Raw genomic sequence first — 22,433 nt, 5'->3', positions numbered from 1 at the left:
GGAATCCCACTATGGTCGGGGATTCCGCTCCTGCACGCTTTGCTTGGACATAGACCTAGGCAGAGACATGAAGCAATCCGTTGTGGACCGGAATCATAGTGGCGCTGTCTACCTAAGGGCGGATTTATACGAACGCCATATACGTCCGTGCAACCCGCGTGTTTTTCACACGTGTGGCACGGACCTATGCAAGTCTATGGAGCAGTGCAGACTGTCATTGATTTTTGCGCAGCGTGATTCCGCTGCGTATAACTCACGACATGTTCTATATTCCGGCGTTTTGCGCGAATCACGCACCCATTGAAGTCAATGGGCGCGTGAAAACCACGCATTGCCGCACGGAAGCACCTCCGTGCGAACTGGCTGTTTTGCACAACAGCTGTCAAAAGGATGAATGTAAACAGAAAAGCACCACGTGCTTTTCTGTTTACAAACATCCAAATGGCGTGTCATAATGATGGCGGCTGCGCAAAAACCACGCATATGACGCTGCCTCACGGAGCAGGTAAGTGGCTTTTGCGCAGGCAAAATGCCACGTGTTTTGCCTGCGCAAAAACGCCACGTTCGTCTGAATCAGGCCTTCTACACATTTTTAGGCAAGTTAGTTCAGACATTGATGGGAACTCCGCTGCGGACGATAGGCAGCGGTGCAGAAATTTCAGGCCGCAGCATGCGCTGTCTGTTGCGGAGAAGTGGAATGGCACAAAGTATTTCAGCCTTTGCAATGCAAAAACCGAAATCAGTGGCAGGTCCGCTGTGTTTTCTGCAACGTCTGAATTACCTGTCAAAACTGCAAATATTGGTGCAGATTCGTTGCGTACTTTCCCCTAAATCTGCAACAACATTTGAACCATAAAAACTCTGCCACGTCTGAACGTGCCCTAAGGGTAGATTCAGACGAACGTTGCGTTTTTGCGCGCGCAAACAACGCTGCGTTTTGCGCGCGCAAAAACCATTTGACAGCTGCGTGTATCATCCGTGTCTGATGCGCGGCTGCGTGATTTTCGCGCAGCCGCCATCATAAAGATGAGGCTTGTCGACACCCGTCACTGTCCAAGGTGCTGAAAGAGCTAACTCTTTCAGCACCCTCGACAGTGAATGCCGAACACAATATCGAAAAACCTGTTGAAAAAAAGAATAAGTTCGTACTTACCGAGAACTTCCCGGCCATTGCCTTGGTGACGCGTCCTTGGTGACGCGTCCTTGGTGACGCGCCTCTCGACATCGGCCCCCACCTCCCTGGATGACGCGCCAGTCCATGTGACCGCTGCAGCCTGTGCTTGGCCTGTGATTGGCTGGAGCTGTCACTTGGCCTGAATTGTCATCCCGGGAGGTCAGACTGGAGGAAGAAGCCGGGAGTTCTCGGTAAGTCAGAACTTAGTTTTTTTTTTTTACAGGTTCATGTTTATTGGGATCGGAAGTCACTGTCCATGGTGCTGAAACAGTTTAACTTTTTCAGCACCATGGACAGTGACTATCTACTGACGTCGCGTACCGATAATTATTTTGCCGGGTTCGGCCAAAACGAGTTCGGCCGAACCCGGTGAAGTTCGGTTCACTTGTCCGGCTTCGCTAATCGCAAAGACACTCCGTTTGGATGTTCGGAAACAGAAAAGCACGTGGTGCTTTTCTGTTTACATGAATCCTTTTGACAGCTGTTGCGCAAACACGCAGTTCGCACGGAAGTGCTTCCGTGCAACCTGCGTGGTTTTCACGCACCCATTGACTTCAATGGGTGCGTGATGCGCGAAATACGCAGAGTTATTGAACCTGTCGCGCTTTTTGCGCAGCAGACAAACGCTGCGCAAAAAGCACGGACTGTCTGTACTGCCCCATAGACTTGTATTGGTCCATGCGTGCAGCGTGAAAACCACGCGGCCCGCACGGACCGAATACACGCTCGTATGAATCCCCCCTAATAATAACAGCCAGCGCTGTGGCCACCACAGTATTAGCGATGGTCAGCTACTGGATGTTACCCAGGTATGCTATTCCCGGTGCCCCTGGTGGCGGAGGGTAACAGGGTCATAGTGATGGTTAGTGTTCGTCCAGCCCCGTCTTATGCCTCATGCACACTTGCGTGTAAGATTGACGCCCGTGAGAAACGCGTATGAATGGGGTCAGTTTGTGTGCGTTCTGCATCAGTGTGCTTAGCAAGTGGCATGCGTTATTCACGCACTCAGAAAGGCCATTTTTTTGTTACAACAAATTGCAGCATAAATCACGCAGCAAACACGCTTGTTTGGTTCATGGTTTTCACGCATGCGTCTACTTTAATGTGAGTGTAGGTGCATGATAACGCGCCAATAGAGGACATGCAGTATGTTTCACGCAGCGGACTCTCGCTGCGTGAAAACGGCCCCATTGAAATAAATGGGTCGCGTGTGCTATGCGTGGTTTCGACGATCAGCACACGGACGAGATTCACCCTGGTGTGAATGGGGCCTTAGGCACGATTTACACAAGTGTGAATCACGTCCGTGTGCTGTGCTTTGAAAAAACGCACAACGCACGCGACCCGTTTATTTCAATGGGGCCGTTGACACATGCGTGACTTTTCACGCAGCGAGAGTCCGCTGCGTGAAACATACTGCATGTCCTCTATTGGTGCGTTATCATGCACCTACACTCACATTGAAGTCAATGCATGCGTGAAAACCACGCACCGCACACGTGTTTGGTGCGTGATTTACACAGCAATTTGTTGTAAAAAAGAAGAAAAAAATGGGCTGGCTTTGTGAGTGCGTGAATAACACATGACAATCGAAAAGCACACTGATGCATAAGGGCGGATTTACACGAGCGTGTGCGTTTTGCGCACACAAATACGGTGGCGTTTTGCGTGCGCAAAATGCACTTGACCGCTCCGTGTCATGTTCATACGGATGCGCGGCTGCGGTTTTCGCGCAGCCGTCATCATTATGACACTCCGTTTGGATGTTTGTAAACAGAAAAGCACGTGGTGCTTTTCTGTTTACATTCATTATTTTACTGCTGTTGCGCGAATTACGCGCATCACACGGAAGTGCTTCCATGGGGTGCGCCTGATTTTCACGCACCTATTGACTTCAATGGGTGCGTGATGCTCGAAAAACGCAGAAATATAAAACATGTCGCGAGTTTTACGCAGCGGACTCATGCTGCGTAAAATTCACGGACTGTCTGCACTGCCCCATAGACTTGCATAGGTCCGTGCCACAAGCGTGAAAAGCACGCGGGTTGCACGGACGTATAGCACGTTCGTGTTAATCCGCCCTAACGCAAACACACGGATGGGATTGACGCAAGATTTTCACGCGCGGAAAATACACACGCTAGTGTGCATGAAGCCTTACTAATGGACGCTGTTAGACAGAGGCCATTAATAATGCACTAGTAATACATTTTTAAATAAATGAGAAGGACATAGAAAAAATATTGTAATAAAATAACACACACAACACTGGTTAACGATTTTATTACAAATAAAAAAGGTGTCATTGAAGTCGTCCTTGAACTTGATGTAGTACCAAGGACCCAACCTGTAAAAAACACCTAATAACTAAGAAAAGAGGGATGCTTAGATACACTGCTCATGTGTGATACTGTTAGACCATGTATCTAAGCCTACAACAAGGTAGCCTTAGTAACATTACCCAAGCAGACAGTGTCACACATGGGCCATGTATCTAAGAATACCACATGTTAGGCTTAGATACAGGGCCCCAAAACACGAATCTTAGGGTATGTTCACACGGCAGCGTCCGTAACGGCCGAAATTAAGGGGCTGTTTTCAGGAGAAAACAGCCCCGTCATTTCAGCCGTAACGGCATGTGCAGGCGCTTGAACGCCGCGTCCATTACGGACGTAACTGTAGCTGGTTTTCCATGTAGTCCATGGAAAACGGCTCCATTTACGTCTGAAGAAGTGACATGACACTTCTTTGGCGCGGGCGTCTATTTACGCGCCGTCTTTTGACAGCGACGCGTAAATATACGCCTCGTGTGAACAGACAAACGTCAGCCCATTGTTTTCAATGGGCAGATGTTTGCCAACGCTTTCAAGCCGTAATTTCGGACGTAATTCGGGGGTTAATACGCCCGAATTACGTCCGTAAATAGGCCGTGTGAACATACCCTTATACAGGAATAAAAAGAATGTCATCTGGGGTCCTGTATCTAAGCCTACATTGTGTTAGGCTTAGATACAGGCTCCATGTGTGACACTGTTTGTTAGACCCCGTATCTAAGCCTAACAATGTAGGCTTAGATACAGGACCCCAGAAGATCTTATCCAGTTCAGGACCGGGCTATTTTGCGCCTTCAGGACCAGACACCGTTTAGCCCTTTTTAGCACGTGTTAGTTAAATGGCTATAACGTTTTTATTTGTTGGGCTAACGACGTTATTTTTGCTACGTTTTTTTCCGTAGACAATGGAGGTTTATTTTTTTATCGTTTTTATACCCACCTTTTTGCCATTTTAGAATTTTCATTCATAAAGTTTGAAAATAATAGTAAAAAAATAAGCTTTTTACGTTTCAGCTATTTTTTTTTTGGTAATAACATAGTTTTACCCTAAAATAGACCTTTTTTTTGTGATCGTCATTGTTAACCGTAAATTGTAATATATTATATGTCTATATTAGGGTAATTGGGTCAGCGCTAGCGTTACAACAATGATTGGCGGTGGGGAACAGTATTTTTTTGGGGTGTGTATTTTATGTGTATTTATTATTTAATTTTTTTTGTACTTTACTATTTTTTTATTATTATGGTCTGTCCCTCAAAGGTCAAAAAAGACCTTTGGGGAACATTATATATTTTTTTTCTTTCTTTTACACCATCTTTTCCACTGTAACTGGAGTTGCACAACAGCCCCAGTTACAGGGGAAATCAGCCCTCTCATAGTGACGATTGTCACTAACTGGGCTGTGCTGGGTCTAGTAAGACTAACGGCACCCGGCGATCATGTGACCAGTCACATGATCACCGGGAGGAATAGAGACAGCGCCGCTGCTGCTGCTGTCTCTATTCCTATACACAGCGTTCATTGAAACACCACACACACTAACAATGCCCCCTGTAGATAGTGCCAGTGACAATGCCCCCTGTAGATAGCGCCAGTCACAATGCCCTCTGTAAATAATGACCGTCACAATAACCTCTGTGGATAGCACCAGTCACAATACCCTCTGTAAATAGTGGCAGTCACACTGCCCCCTGTAGATCGCGCCAGTCAAAATGCCCCCTGTAGATATTGCCCAGTGTAAATAGAGTGCCCTGTAGATATTGCCCCAATGCTGCCCACAGAAAAAAAAGCCAGTGCAATAGTAATCAGTTGTATCTGCGTCCTAAGGACACGGATACAATTGGGTAAAAAGTCCTGTTTCACCCCGGTTCTCTGAACCAGCTGTAATTTTAACAACCAGTTCGGGAAAACCGGGGCGAACTGGTCCCCCTTCAGCCTCGGGACCTGGGCAAGTGCCCACATTGCACTCATTGTAATCCGCTCCTGCATATATGGCTCTGACACTTCTCGGCATCCACTATGTATGAGCGGCGCTGAAATGATGACGAGATGGAGGGGAGAAGAAGAGCGGTGAGGTGAGTATGTGTTTCTTTATGTTATGGGAGACGTGGGAGGGATGCTATGGTGCATGGTGTGGTCATTGCTGCACAATTTTACCGCACGGCCCAGCAGAAAAATGCAACACATTTATTAAAATGCTTTTGCCTCTTAATAAATGTGTCGCACTTTACGTTCATTTTTTTTTCTATTAAGACTTGAGTATAAAACACCAGTGTTAATAAATTGCCCCCTTTATGATTAGTATCAGCGACTGGTAAGTATCAGGATAGATTGTAGTTGTAGGATCACACGCTGCAGTAACATCTTATTTCATGGATTTCTTACAGACATCGGCGTTATATGGAAATCGATAACATTTACCAGGAATTTATTCTCACACCTCCTCCTTCTTTTCAGGTGTCTATTTCCAAGTTCAGAGAATCAAGATGGTGAATGCTCCACAGGTCGGTTCACACGGAAACCGCAACGGAATCAGCGCCAAAAAAATGCCCCAAATCACTTTCCTGGAGCGGTTTCCGCCTCTGACCCCTCATTGAAATCAATGGGTGGCAGAAAAAAACGCGGAACTGATTAATTTGATTAATTTATAGGACTTTGTGGCTGGCGTTGGAGCCGTTTAGGTATTGTGATTGTCATGGGGCAGTTGGGTAAAGGTATGTTTTTAGTCTTGTGTGAGGCTGATAAAGTGTAACTAAACTTTTAACATATCAAAGTGACATAGCAGAAGTTTTGATCAGTGGGGGTCAGAGCACTGAGACCCCCCCCCCCCCCCCCCCGACTGCTACAGCGAAGCGGCAGAAGCGCTTGGGTGAGTGCTGTGCCGCATGGTTTCTGATTGGCTTTTCACGGAAAACTGAGTGAGCGTTGTACGGACTAAATGTAAACTCTCAGTCTGTACACCGTTTGCTCAACTTTCCGAGGGAAGACGATCAGAAACAAAGCAGTACATCGCTCACCCTGCCGCTTCTGCTGCTTCATTTTAGCAATAAGTGGGGGTCTCAGTGCTAGGACTCCCACCGATCAAAACTTCTGGCATGTCACTATGTTTAGTAACAATTTAAGGCCCCATGCACATGACTGTAAAAAAACAGAACTGCCTGGTTCTATTGGCCGCAGAAACCTTTCCGTATCGCTACGGATAGCTGTCTGTGCCGTAGAACCGTGCCGTGAATTATGGAGCATGTCCTACTTTTCGTTTTTTATGGGCCGTGCTCCCATACTTTGTATGAGAGCACGGCCCGAAACTGTGGCCCGCGGCCATCGGCAGCTGGCCGTGCCCACAATCACAGGCCGTGATTATGGGCACAGCCGTGTGAATGGGGCCGAAATGTTGATAAAATTCCTATAGAAAGTATTATGACTAAGTAAAGTAGCTGTGATAGAAATAATTCATACAGTTCTGGTAATAAAGTGATTTTGAGTTGGATTTCCCCGGTCAGATGCGGTTTGGTTGCTGTTTGCAGAAGAGTTTTCTTCTGGAGTTCTTGTTCTTGGAGGATATTCTTGAGGACATTTGGACGTTCTAACAGTCAGTTGTCTACCTCTGGCCATAGAGTAGTGTTTCATCTCTTACAGACGAGTGTGCAGCTTAAAGGGGTTTTTCCATCTTAGACATTTATGGCGGGTCCAGCTCTGATGTATGCCATAAATGTCTAAGATGGGAAGAACTCCTATAAAATGCTCCATTTGTGGCAGGGTAAGGAAGGAAACTCTACTTGCCGTCAGATCCACCAAATTAAAGGTAGCGATGAATGGGGTGATAAATGTTGCAGCCAGACGCCCCTTACATCCCGGCTAGTAACAAGATATCATCATTATTTGAGGTGTTCCTGATGTAGAAATCCCTATGTGTAATGACAATGACGTTATCGAGCCCAGTATATTTTGTTTGTCAGTATGTTACACAATCGTTCTGGTTATCAGCAGTGTCCATGAAAGTCTCCCCTGAAATAAGGCTCATTTTTGTAGGGTTTGTGTGGGCAGGGTTTTAATATTTTTGCTGTGAGTGGCGCAGTTTAGTTGACGCGTCTCCTTTTCTTCTCTAGTGATTTGGCCAGAAGTCACAAGTCAGTGTCCGGCTATTTTCTCTACTAGTGATATCACTTTGTGTCATAACTTGGCGCATGTGAGGTCTCTATTGAATGTGTAATATTTTTCCTGATGGATGATATTAGATATACGGTGTCCTCTCTAGGCCACACTTAGGCCCATGTTATAAATGAGATGTAAATGGTCCACTGAATAGATTGTAGAATGGTTTTCTGTTATACAGATGTGAAGGAGAGCGCTATTTCTTCTAGACATCTGATCTTTGGTGTGATTGGTGAATAATTTAGGGGCTGTGGTCAGAGACAATTCCATGATACTTGTGGCTTATAGTCAGGGTGGGGTGGTCGGTGCGACCTCTTGGATAGGAAGACTTGAGGTGGGATCTCTAGTTTGGCTCCGCAGAATGTACCCCAGAACGGATTTAATTGCCCCTTAAAAATGATTTGAGCTTTATCAGAAACCAGGCACACTAACATCTCTTTACTGATCCAGTACATCTATAGCATATACCAGGAACGTATTATAGCACCTCTTTCTTTTCTAGATGTCTATAAGTGAAGAGAAGCAAAATATAGAATCCTCCAGTCAGCGGCAATGGAGGAATCAGAGGACTGGTAATTAATATTATTATTAATTACTGATAATTATCAGGCTGGTTTCTAGCTCTGGATTACTCAGAGGTGTAATTCCCAAGTGACGGCTAAGATTTGAACAGCGAAGCTACTGCAGTCCTAGTACTTGTAGCAGACGCTGAAATAGTAAATTAGAATCACTCGGAAACAACCGCCGATTCCCGGGTGCATACCGTCTTCTACAGCGCTGTGACTGCGCATGAGCAGTAGCGCACGCTAAAATACAGGTTTAGAATAAGCACTTGGGAACAGTCGCCGGTTCCCGGGTACATACCGTCCTCTACAGCGATTTGACTGCGCATGAGCAGTAGCGCACACTGAAATACAGGTTTAGAATAAGCACTTGGGAACAGTCGCCGGTTCCCGAGTACATACAGTCTTCTACAGCGATGTGACTGAGCATGAGCAGTAGCGCACGCTGAAATACAGGTTTAGAATAAGCACTTGGGAACAGTCGCCGGTTCCCGGGTACATACCGTCTTCTACAGCGATGTGACTGCGCATGAGCAGTAGCGCACGCTGAAATACAGGTTTAGAATAAGCTCTTGGGAACAGTCGCCGGTTCCCGGGTACATACAGTCTTCTACAGCGATGTGACTGCGCATGAGCAGTAGCGCACGCTGAAATACAGGTTTAGAATAAGCACTTGGGAACAGTCGCCAGTTCCCGGGTACATACCGTCTTCTACAGCGATGTGACTGCGCATGAGCAGTAGCGCACGCTGAAATACAGGTTTAGAATAAGCACTTGGGAACAGTCGCCGGTTCCCGGGTACATACAGTCTTCTACAGCGATGTGACTGCGCATGAGCAGTAGCGCACGCTGAAATACAGGTTTAGAATAAGCACTTGGGAACAGTTGCCGGTTCCCGAGTACATACCGTCCTCTACAGCGATGTGACTGCGCATGAGCAGTAGCGCACGCTGAAATACAGGTTTAGAATAAGCACTTGAGAACAGTCGCCGGTTCCCGGGTACATACCGTCCTCTACAGCGATGTGACTGCGCATGAGCAGTAGCGCACACTGAAATACAGGTTTAGAATAAGCACTTGGGAACAGTCGCCAGTTCCCGGGTACATACCGTCTTCTACAGCGCTGTGACTGCGCATGAGCAGTAGCGCACGCTAAAATACAGGTTTAGAATAAGCACTTGGGAACAGTCGCCGGTTCCCGGGTACATACCGTCCTCTACAGCGATTTGACTGCGCATGAGCAGTAGCGCACACTGAAATACAGGTTTAGAATAAGCACTTGGGAACAGTCGCCGGTTCCCGAGTACATACAGTCTTCTACAGCGATGTGACTGAGCATGAGCAGTAGCGCACGCTGAAATACAGGTTTAGAATAAGCACTTGGGAACAGTCGCCGGTTCCCGGGTACATACCGTCTTCTACAGCGATGTGACTGCGCATGAGCAGTAGCGCACGCTGAAATACAGGTTTAGAATAAGCACTTGGGAACAGTCGCCGGTTCCCGGGTACATACCGTCCTCTACAGCGATGTGACTGCGCATGAGCAGTAGCGCACACTGAAATACAGGTTTAGAATAAGCACTTGGGAACAGTCGCCAGTTCCCGGGTACATACAGTCCTCTACAGCGATGTGACTGCGCATGAGCAGTAGCGCACGCTGAAATACAGGTTTAGAATAAGCACTTGGGAACAGTCGCCAGTTCCCGGGTACATACCGTCTTCTACAGCGATGTGACTGCGCATGAGCAGTAGCACATGCTGAAATACAGGTTTAGAATAAGCACTTGGGAACAGTCGCCGGTTCCCGGGTACATACAGTCATATATACTGTATATAAAGTACTGTTCAGTTATATGTATATATAGGATGTGTCCTCACTGTATATACTGTACTCCCTCTTTACTGTCCTCATATATACTCTATATAATGTACTGTTCAGTTATATGTATATATGGGACGTGTCCTCACTGTATATACTGTACTCCCTCTTTACTGTCCTCATATATACTATATATAAAGTACTGTTCAGTTATATGTATATATGGGACAGGGTCCGCTCTCTAATCAGGATTTTTAAGGTGCTATGGATAAAACATTATCCCCTACTATACCTTTTCCTGTAATATTATAATAAATATTGGATTTCTCTCTTTCTAAACAGACTCCGCTCCCACTGGACAACATGCAGGGCTCCCATGTTACGTCATCGCCATAGAAACTGTTCGGTTTCCAACCATCGTAGAACGGACAACTAACCGGCAACTGAAAGCTCCTCCCAATGTATTAATGTCACTTCTGTATGGACAGGTAAGATTTGTCTATCCCCTTCAATGGGTTTTCCCATGAAGGACATTAATGACATCTCCACAGGATATGTCATAAATGTCAGATAGATGGGAGTCCCACCTCTGTGACCGGCGCCTATCTCCAGAACGAGGCCCCCTAAACAGTGGCGGATTAAGTAGGCCATAGGCCCTGGGCTGTTACCCAAACATGGGGCCCCCCTACTCCTCCGCCGCCCTGCCACTACCTTTTTGTGCAAGCATTAACAGATGGATGTTACGATTCCCCTTGTCAAAGGGCTGCGTCCCTACATACTGACAGTATCACACTGTGCAGGGACACATCCTCCTGACAAGGGGAATGGTAACACGCAATTGTCTATCAGTCCTGAACTGCACAAAGATATTTTGTGAAATACAAGGATTTCCTATAAAAAACATGTCAGGAGAGGAGACAGATTCTCTATAAATCTAGTGACTCACAGAAGGTAAAGTAAAGCACCACACACACAGCCCCCGTAGAAAGCGCCACACACAGCACCTGTCGATAGCGCCACAAACACAGCCCCTGTAGATAGCATCACACACACAGCCCCTGTAGATAGCTTCACACACATCCCCCCTCCCCTTGTATATAGTGCCACACAGCCCCCTCTCCCCTTGTATATAGTGCCACATATCCCCGCTCCCCTTGTATGTAGTGCTACACAGCAATCACCCCCCTGTATATTGCCACATATATTGCCTCCAAAACAAAACATTGTACTTACCTTGCCCCGTTCCCGCGACGGACGGTGCGCTGCACTGTCTCCAGGCAGAACGCATGCTCATATCAGCGTGATGCAGTTACGTCATCACGGCGGCCTGCCCAGGGAGTCTTCCCAGCACCTTATAGGCTGCAGTCCTAACTTGGCCTGAAGCCTATATCATTAATTCATATCTGCGTCCTGAGGATGCAGATACAAGTGAATGTGGCTGTCGCTAGTATCGGGGCCCCCTCCAGTGCTAGGCGCCAATGGGCTTGAGGGGGCCCGTGCAGCCCAGCCAATAAATGTTATGGGCTTGGCAGCCATGGGCCCCCTGGGAGCCTTGGTCGGCTGCCCGAGCCTTCCTAACGATGATCCGCCGCGGCCCCCAAACCCAGTTATAGCTTTTTGTGCTCATGCTGCTTCCTGGTCACTTCTTGATGACATGGTCGGAAGTTACAGAAACAGCGGTGAGTGCCTCGAATTTCTACCTTCTATACATATATATATATTGATGTGCTCAGGACATCACCCTAGGATCCCCCCTTACTAGTAATAAAGGCCGTGCACCTGCATTTGGGATTTCAGATCCTCGCTGTCTTTTTGGATTATTTATCAGTTTGTTTTCTGTGTTTTTACAGATAGTGCCAGAAACCCAACTATGGATTTTAGAGCCAGAGAACAGTCATGGCTGGTTAAAGATGACTCCGCAGCCACAGGTGTTGGCAGTCAGAGAAATATTAGGGAGCCACAGAACTCCTTCAAAAGCCTTGTAAACCGAGCATTCCTAGCAAATTATCTCCAACGGAACCTTATACCGAGGGGGTTACACATACAAGTTTTCCCATCATTTCCAACTGAAGATGTGAATATTCCATCTAAATGGGAGGAGAACTGCAGTGCGTGTTCATTTAAAGTGATGGAGCTTCTTATTGGACTCAATAACACATCATTAGAAAACAGGGATAACGAGCTGGAAAAGATCCAGCAAAAATTAAAAGCAGAGATGTCTAAAGAGGACTTAGAAACATTTAAAACACAATTGGATCAACAATGCCTCGTCTGGAGAAAAGAAATGGAGAGCAGAAAAACAAAGAAATTGATATGTGATAATAATGATTTTCAACAGAAGAAAATATATTGATGGAATGGGAGACAAAATGGTGAATCACTGAGTCTTTCCTCTTCTATGTGATCTTTGTCATCACAGAGCGGTCACCATGATATGACATTATGTAGTAGCGTGAGGTCTACACGTGACTTACCAAGATACAAAAGAAAACAGAACTAAAATCAGTCGTCCAACAGTAGGAGAAAAATGAATAAGGGATTGGAACAAAATCCAAGACATCACAAGAAGGTCATTAACATTTCTATGCATCAATTATCTATAGGTGACATCACACTGTTGGACAAAGTCTTGACCTTTTCTCCCGCCTCCTGTTTTGATCTTTTCTCAGCAGTAAAAGATCTGCAATTTTTTGCACAATCTTTGATCTTTAAGAAATGGTATTTTAAAGAGGAAGGCGATTTATTTGTGACAGTTGAGGAACGAGAAACATTGCGAATATTTGAGAAACTCCTTCACCAAGAAGGGGGAATATCCCAACTCATGGCTTGGAGGCACTTTACTCTATCATTTTTAGGTAGGGCTAATCTATTAAAAATGGTTGTCTTCCCTAAATTGTTATACTTACTACAATCCTTGCCGATATACTTGAGACCAGTTGACGTTAGGCGGCTGAATACTATCTTTTGAGGCTACATTTGGAACCAAAAGAGACCAAGAGTGAGCCTATGCATATTGCAGCAACATCATGAAAATGGAGGGATTAATTTTCCACAGATTCACTTATACAATATGGCAGCTCAACTACGAGTGATTGGAGATGGGATAACCGGCAGCTCCTGCTTTTCTGATTCTACATTGGACCAACAATTTTCAAAACCCATTTCCTTAACATGCCTCTTACACACTCCCTACTCGGCTCTATCACCTGATGAACGGGCTAACCCCCTAGTCATGTCCTCCTGGAAACATGGACCAAGGTCAGGCAACACTTAGGTTTAAACCCTAGATTTTTCCTACTTCTTCCTTGGGTCCATAACTTTGACTTCCAAAATGCCAACCCCCATGTGGTTTTTCGTGGATGGGTTGGGGGGGAGGGGTTGACATGTATTAATCAGATAACTAACATGCTCACTCGTCGTCCATACTCATTTAATGAACTACGTATACAATATGATTTTTTGGGCCAACACCCATTTTATTACATGCAGGCCTGTAGCTATGCTCACAAGGTCATTAGACACTTACAAGACCAAGACTGGGATGACTTCTTCTGTCACTAAACTCCATCTCATCAATGCCGAAAAAGACTAATCACTACCTATTATAACGTTTTAAGACAGCCATTGGACTACACTAAATCGAGATCAGGCGTATCTTACTGGGTTGACCACTTAGATCAAACAACTCATGACGATGTCCTATCATCTGTAACTATGGCTGCCAAATACCTCCCATCAGCCATGTCCTGGGAGATGTCTTTTACAATAGCCCATAGGGCTGACGTGTCCGCTTATAGGGGCTTTCTCATGGGTAACTCCTCTGACCATTCATGTTTAAAGTGTGGAGCACCGCAATTAGAATGTCTCTGGTTATACCCAACTATTGTTGACTTTTGGCGAAAGATACAATATTTTGTGTCGAACACCCTGTCCATACCATGCCACTCAACCCAAAAGTGGGGTCTCTTTGGGATATTGCCACCTTCCATGCTCTTTATCCCGAAACATCACAAACAACTGTTATACTATGTCTCTGCGGCTGCTAGGAAGGCCATTCTCCAGGTTTGGATAAATAATACACACCCCACACATCGTATTTCCCTAGAAAAAATATCTTCTATTTTCCGAATGGATTGGGTGGAAACCTCCCATCGAAAAGAGCACAAAACTGAAGCCTTTTTTAAGTTGTGGGAGAACTTTATACCTCTCTTACCACTTCATATAAAACAAAAACTGATTGCATGCTTTGTCTCCACAACTTGGTATCTGGAGCATCAGCTGTCTGGCGTGACACCAATCATGATCTGATTCCTTAAATATCTGTATTGAATTGTGGTAACGATGGGGATACACGTGTCCATCCTCTTCCCCCCCTCCCCCTCTATACTTCCCTTCCCCCTTCTTTATGGTTTATTTAGTGTGTTTCATCTCCTATGAATATTGACACTTTTTCAATTTGTCTTTGGGCTAAAATCTCTAATTCTGTCCTCGCTCCAACTAGGATAATTTGAAGTAATTTATACAAATTGTAGATTATATAATATGCAAAATAATGATATGTGTTCAGAGATGCTATTGCCATGGGAAATATTGTTGAATTGTTGTTCGCTTGTTTGTTATGTTTGGAAAAATAAAAAATACATCAATTTAAAAAAAAACTAAATAAAAAAAAACTCTGCTTGTTGTAGAAGGTTAACATACAATTCTTTATTATCCTTTAGAGCAAAGATGATCCACATTCTACAAGATGGTATGGATGCCGGAGTCCTCTCCAAGTCCCTAATGGAGGCACTGATTGTGACTGAGCCAACAATACAGACGCCTTTTCTACTACCCAAAATTCATAAGGACCCTCCAGGTAGGCCAATTATATTGTGTACCGGGGGGTTAACTCAGAAGGTGTGCAAATGGGTCGACCACCATTTAAAACCATTAGTGGAATGTCTACCTTCGTATCTGTGCGACTCTGCAGATTTGTTGTTTAAAATTGAAGAGATTCATTTAGATGACAGACATATTTTGGTAACTTGTGACATTGAGTCACTATATATCGGCATCCAGCCTTCGGATGGGTTGCATGCAGTGGCCACCTTTTTGCATATGAGCAATATAGGAAAGACTTTTCAGAATTGTTGCTAACCCTATCGGACATTGTTCTCAAACACAATTTTTATCACGTTCAATGGGTCCTTCTACCTGCAACTCCAGGGCACGGCAATGGGGGCAGCCTGTGCACCCACATACGCCAACCTGTTCCTGGGGCTGTGGGAGAGGGACCTATTCCTGCCAGATCATGAGATATCAATGAACCAGCTCCTTTTCTGGGCCCGTTCATTGATGACATCTTCATGATCTGGCAGGGGACTTCGGATGAATTAATGGAATTCATCAGTGTATTTAACTATAATACACGTAACATTAAATTAACATGCAAGTGGAATCACGTTGAGATAGATTTTTTTGGACATACTAACTAAAAGGAACCATAATGGTTGTCTCCAGACAGATTTGCATCGTAAAGAGACATCAACAAACTCATTTCTTCACGCCACGTCTTCACATCCCCGCCACACCATCGAAGCTATACCAACTGGACGATTACTGCGTGTTAAGAAAATTTGTTCAACTCATGAAGATTTGAAATTCCGCACGACTGAGTTAAGAAAGAGACTTGCTCAACAGGGCTGCAGCCGCTGCCGCAATGTTAATAAAGCCCATTGACGACCACGTGCACAGCTCCCCCTCGTGCACAGCTCCCCCTCGTGCACAGCTATTACAAACTGTAACTAAAAATAAGGAATTTCTCCTAAGGTAAGATTTACGAACACGTATCATTTGGTCAGAAATGAGGGACACCTCAAACACATTTTGGCCGATGCTCCTCAATGATCCAATTCTACAGAAATTACTACCAAATTATCTTGCTGTTGCACCATGTAGAGTGCGTTCTTTACGTGACGCAATAGTTCACAGTTACCGAACAGTGGAAAAACCGGGTAAATGTTTTGGAAAAATTGGTCCTAAGTGGGGTTGTAACCCTTGCGGCGATTGTATTAGTTGCCCTAATATTGAACGCTCTCAAGGTTTTGTTGACTCAAGTGGGTTGAAAAATGTTAAGATCACATGGCCAATTACATGTGGCACTACAGGTGTGATCTATCATGCAACTTACCCTTGCCCTAAAATGTATATTGGCATGAGAACCCGAGAATTGCGCTTTCGCGTAAGAAAACATGTTAGAGACATTGAAAATGCCAAAACAGTAGAGTATATGGAACAGCTGAAGACGATTCCACAACATTTTCACCTACATCATGCATGTAACTCTAGACTTGTGAGAGTGAAGGGAATAGATCACATCAATACTGATATGCGAGGACGAGATGTAAACAGAGTCTTTTGCAATCAGAATGCAAGTGGATATGGAGGCTTAAGACAACACAACCAAGGGGTCTCAATGAGAACATTGGTGTTGCTGCATTTCTCTGACTGCTACCAAAGCTTTTAGTCGGGTATTTTGATTTTATGTTCTTATTTTGATTTTAATCTACATTTCTTTATTTATGTATACAGATTAGATATATGGTTTACGCTGCCTGTGTTGACTATATCAACTGTGCAATTTTCGGGTTGTCATGATCTTCATCCTCAACAATGATGCCCTACTGATGATCTTCACAAACAATAGAAAAGCCGGCTCTGTCTGCAGATCACTGCATATTATATTCTGCACCTTTGAGGCTTGTTGTATTAGATATATCGACATGTAACTAAAATCTGCTTTGTGCATGGCACTTGTAGTCCATTTTATTTTTTGATGCATAATACACACGTTGTTTTTTTCTTCTTTTTTCATCGCACACGCCTATTCACACTATTTTATTTTTCGTTTTTTATTTCTTTTATTTTGTCACCATACATTTATTACCTTTTCACTCTTTTACTTACACATGTTCTATATAAACAACACTTTATTGTGTTTAATATCATTTCTTACCTGTCACTTACCTACTATGTTCAGGTTGTGCACTGGATTATTCCTTTTGGCACGTATATATTGGTCTTTTTTCACACATTATAATTGATAATAATGTTCCACACTTGATTACTCCCTACACGTTGACGCTCTTCATCACACATCACTTTGTGGCCATATATTTATATGTATTTGTATGATACATGTGCGATATATCTGTATAACTATCTTGTCTCTCTGTATTTTGGGTTTAGACTTGCAGACATGAAGTGTATCGCTATTGGACTGCCCGTACAGGGTTAATATCCTTCTGAATGCTTTTCATGCCTTCAATCACTGGTTGCATTCTGATTGGTTGTGACTGACCGGCCTCCGATTCGTCACCCATGACACGCTGGGTTGCTGACACACGTGACCGCGTCAGGTGACGCGCTGATGTGTTTCCGCCCCAGTGTCTCGTTGTTGCAGTTTCTGGAGTCTGGCCATGTACTCGACCACATATTGCCACCAATAGTAAACAGTGAGTGCACTGATCTGATTTATGGGCATATATATATATATATATCACCTGGATATATTTAAGTACCATTGGCTAGCGTTCATTTAAATACTGTGTGTGTACTATCAGCGCCACCCCCTGATGAAGACATTTAGCGCTGAAACGTGCGTCTGGGTGGGCACTCCCTGTGTTGGTGCTCCTGAACAACCTTATTATGGGTATGTTCTATCCCTCCATACTTGTTTAATAGTTGATTCATTTTTGCTCTTACTTATGCGCTGACTGCTTTTTTGCACTGTATAGTTGTTTATTCCATACCATTTGGTATTTATATATGACCTACATTACGCAGGTCTGTGCAGCCATGGGGTCTTATCTAATTATTATTTTCTTTGTGAGTCACACAATGAGCTGTCCTTTTCTTCTGTAGAGTCTTGTGGAGTCTTTTTAATTTAATTGTATTGACATGTAGCTTTTCATTGTTATTCCAATAAATTTTTTTCCATGTTCTACACTTTTTTTGGTAGCATCAATTTCTTTGTAGGTTATATATTTGTAGTTTTTTGTCTCAAAATATTTTTCTTGTTTCCTGACAACACGTAGACCCCAGTTAGCAGCTAGAAGATTCCTGCATATACCTAGAAGATGACCACCTTCAACATCTAGAAGACACCAACCAGCACAGAGAAGGAGATCCTGGCTACAAGAACATTCCTACAAACATCTAGAAGAAGAGACACATTGTAAATACTGGTGTGTCCATCCTAGCAGAAAACCCATGACGTCTGAACAGTGAGGAGAGAACTTATATGTTACTTCTGACTATATGATCGCAGGGTAAAGGAGCAGAAAATGCTGAGAAATAGGGAGAGGCTTAGTAATAGTCAGTGCGCAGGATGCTCCATATGTGGTGATAGTCATGAGATGGTCACAGCTAGAGAAATACTCAATTCATTATTCATTTATAAATGATATCATATTAAAACATGTACTGAGACTACTATAGAAAAGAGGCAGGGATATTATCATCATCATCATCATCATCGGTATTGTTGTTAAGCTGAACGTAGAGAAAAAGTATTCACTGGCCGACCCCCAGATCTATTGTAGAAAGAGTCCTGTTGAGACACTATCATGTAATGGAAGTTGGCACTTGAGTTGTACGCTACTAAAGAAGGAGAAAACATGAGGGTATAATGGTTCCACTACGTATGTGATATGACCTTTCTAGATTCGTTTTCTGCCTCAAAAAACCCTATTGAAATCAATGAGAGACGGAAAAATGCTGTGAACGGCCGCGACCGTTTTTGACGCGTTTTTAAGCGGTTTTAGGCAAAGAAAAAATGCTTGCGTTTTTTTTTTCCTTTGCCTGTTGAAGAAGGAGATAAAAATAACGCTTTAAAATGGGCATAAAGAACCACGTAGGAAAACGCATCAAAAACTGTGTCAAAAAACGTGTGTGGTAAAAAAAAAACACTTAAAAAAAGGCGGAGCTGATTTTTCCAGGCAGAATTTTTTGCCTGCAAAATACTCCACATGAACAGAACCTTAAAAGCAAACAGGCTGGGAGGGTAAAACACTGACTGCATATTAAAAAGGCCAATTTCTCCCGGTTGAGGGCTGCACAAGAGGAAATAGACTGGGAGCAACTATTGTCAAATAAATATACAGACACTACATGGGAATGCTTTACATGTACTTTAAGTAATTACACTGTACAATATAACCTTATAAGTAACAAGTATTAAAAAAACCTAAAATGAAACTAAAAAAAGCTTGCTTCTAATGTTAAAAAGACAATAAATGACAAGATAAGAGGACTTATAACAAATACAAATCTGAAGGGGCAGCATTAGTCTTTAAAGATCACACACACACACACGCACACACACACCTACATACTTCCATACACACACACGACATACACACACACACACGATATACACACACACACATACATACACACACACACACATACATACACACACACACACACATACATACTTCCATACACACACACATACATACTTCCATACACACACACATATACACACACACACACCCCCATACACACCCCCATACACACCCACACACACCTACATACTTCCATACACACACACCTACATACTTCAATACTTGCACACACACCTACATACTTCCATACACACACCTACATACCTCCACACACACACACACACACACACACACACACACACACACACACACCTACATACTTCCATACACACACACCTACATACTTCCATACACACATGACACACACACGACACACACACACACACACACGACATACACATACATACACGCATACATACTTCCATACACACACACATATACACACACACACACACACACACACCCATAAACACCCCCATACACACACACACCTACATACTTCCATACACACACACCTACATACTTCCATACACACACACACACCTACATACTTCCATACACACACGACACACACACACGACACACACACACGACATACACACACACATACATACATAGTTCCATACACACACACATACATACTTCCATACACACACACATATACACACACACCCATACACACCCCCACAGCCACACACACCCCCATACACACACCCACATACACACACACCCACACACACACACCTACATACTTCCATACACACACACCTACATACTTCCATACACACACGACACACACACACACGACATACACACACACACACATACATACTTCCATACACACACACACATACATACTTCCATACACACACACACACACATATACACACACACACCCCCATACACACACACCTACATACTTTCATACACGCACACACCTACATACTTTCATACACGCACACACCTACATACTTCCATACACGCACACACCTACATACTTCCATACACGCACACACCTACATAATTCCATACACACACACACCTACATACTTCCATACACACACACCTACCTACATACTTACATACACACACGACACACACACACGACATACACACACATACATACACACACACACACACACATACATACTTCCATACACACACACACATATACACACACACACACACCCATACACACCCCCATACACACACACACACACACACACACACCTACATACTTCCATACACACACACACCTACATACTTCCATACACACACACACCTACATACTTCCATACACACACACAGGGTTACAGCTTTTCCAGAAGCGGAATCCCCAGCCAGAGCATTTTCCGATGCTTTGGCTGAAATTTCCGGCATCTTAAAGTCCCCAACATCGCTGTTTATATATGGACAGTGACATAAAGGTCTTTCTCAAGAGAGGAGTCCTCGACATGACCATTTGCTGCAAAGCGCTTGGTTAGGGGGTTAGGCATTAGGGTTAAGGGGTTGGGATTTAGGGGATAGGGTTTTTTCAAGAGCGGAATCCCCGGCCAGAGCATTGCCTTGGATTCTCGCATTACAAAGCCCTTGACGCCACACTCCATATATGAATACTGACGTCAAGTTCTTTCTCAAGCCAGGAAGGAGTCCACCGCCAGAGTGCTTGCTGTAAAGCTCTCGGTTAGGGGATAGAGGGTTAGAGTTGGGGTTACGGTGAGGTGGTTTGAGTTAGGGTTGGGGTTATAGTTAGGGGGTTAGGAATAGTGTTAGGGTTAGGGGCTTAGGGTGCTTGGGTTAAGGGGTTTGGGTTCTAGGTTTAGGGGTTAGGATTGGGGGATAGGATTAGGATTTAGAGTTTAGTGGTTAGGGTCAGAAATAGGGTTAGGTTTAGGGTTGGAGTTAGAGTTAGAAGGTTAGGGTAAGAGGGCTAGGTTTAAGGTTAGGAGCAGAATCCCCAGCCATAGTGTTTCCGACGCTCTGGCTGAGGAATCCGGCATCTTATAGCCCCTGCCGTCACTGTCCATTTATGGACATTGACTTCAGGGGCTCATTCTAGGAGTGGAATCCCCGGCAAGAGTTTTGCCGACGCTCTGTCAAGGGATTCTCGCATTACAGAGCACTTAACGTTACTCTCCATATATCAACAGGGATGCCAAAGTCTTTCTCAAAATGGGAATCCCCGGCCAGAGTACTTGCTGTAAAGTTCTTGGTTTGGGGCTACATTTAGGGATAGGGTTTTAGGGGTTAGGGTTAGAGCTTTTCCAGGAGCGAAATCCCCGGCCAGAGCATTGCTGACGCTCTGGTTGGGGATTCCAGCATCTTAAAGCCCCTAATGTTACTGTACATGTATGGACAGGGACGTCAGGGGCTTCCTCTAGGAGCGTAATCCCCAGCCAGAGTGTTGCCTACGTTGGGGTTATTTTTTAAGTTAGTGGGTTAGGAAGTTAGTGTGTTAGGGGTTGTGGATAGGGGGTTGGGGTTAGGATTAGAGTCAGGGTTAAGGTAAAAGGGTTAAGGGGTTAGGGTGCTAGGGTTAAGGGGTTAGGTTTTGGGGATTAGGGTTTGTGTTAGGGTTTAGAGGATAGTGTTAGAAATAGGGTTGGGGCAAGGGTTGGGGTAGGATTGGGGTTAGGGGTTGGGTTTAGGTTTTGGGTTAGCGGGTTAGGAAATTAGAATGTTAGGAGTTGGGGTTAGGAACAGGGTTAGAATCGGTGTAGGGTTGGGGTTAGGGGTTAAGGTTCGAAAAGGGTTAGGAATACGGTGAGGGTAGTGGGTTGGGGTTAGGAATAGGTTTGGGGTTAAGGGATAGGGTTTAGAGGTTAGGGGCTATGGTTGCGGGTTAGGGTTAGGAATATGGTTAAGTTTAAATGGGTAGGGTGTTAGGGTTAAAGAGGCTCTGTCACCAGATTTTGCAACCCCTATCTGCTATTGCAGCAGATCGGCGCTGCAATGTAGATTACAGTAACGTTTTTATTTTTAAAAAACGAGCATTTTTGGCC

The 22,433-nt window shown here is 44.3% G+C and overlaps 1 protein-coding gene across 10 annotated transcripts; it reads left to right on the top strand.

Moving 5' to 3' along the window:
* The first annotated feature begins 5,962 nt into the window (after positions 1-5,962).
* LOC142728938 (uncharacterized) lies at positions 5,963-21,589 on the top strand. 10 transcript variants are annotated; one of them, XM_075849181.1, is made up of 7 exons: positions 5,966-6,012; positions 8,163-8,232; positions 10,385-10,530; positions 11,893-12,897; positions 14,764-14,900; positions 15,545-15,853; positions 18,121-21,589. In XM_075849181.1, exon 7 carries the CDS (start codon positions 19,788-19,790, stop codon positions 20,814-20,816), a length of 1,029 nt encoding a protein of 342 aa, XP_075705296.1. In that variant the 5' UTR covers positions 5,966-6,012; positions 8,163-8,232; positions 10,385-10,530; positions 11,893-12,897; positions 14,764-14,900; positions 15,545-15,853; positions 18,121-19,787; the 3' UTR covers positions 20,817-21,589. The 10 variants fall into 9 exon arrangements, with proteins under 10 accessions (XP_075705298.1, XP_075705294.1, XP_075705300.1 ...); XM_075849184.1 differs by having other exon boundaries at positions 5,972-6,012; XM_075849180.1 differs by lacking the exon at positions 8,163-8,232 and having other exon boundaries at positions 5,972-6,222.
* The last annotated feature ends 844 nt before the right edge of the window (positions 21,590-22,433 follow it).

The sequence above is a fragment of the Rhinoderma darwinii genome, unplaced genomic scaffold, assembly GCF_050947455.1.
Source record: "Rhinoderma darwinii isolate aRhiDar2 unplaced genomic scaffold, aRhiDar2.hap1 Scaffold_70, whole genome shotgun sequence".
In the NCBI taxonomy this organism is placed as follows: Eukaryota; Metazoa; Chordata; class Amphibia; order Anura; family Rhinodermatidae; genus Rhinoderma; species Rhinoderma darwinii.
The sequence above is the reverse complement of the archived record's forward strand: the minus strand, read 5'-3'. Positions and strand labels throughout refer to the sequence as shown.

What these genes read in the sequence shown, in the direction of transcription:
- LOC142728938 (XM_075849182.1), top strand. Translation starts at nt 19,788, where the DNA reads ATGACACACACACGACACACACACACACACACACGACATACACATACA.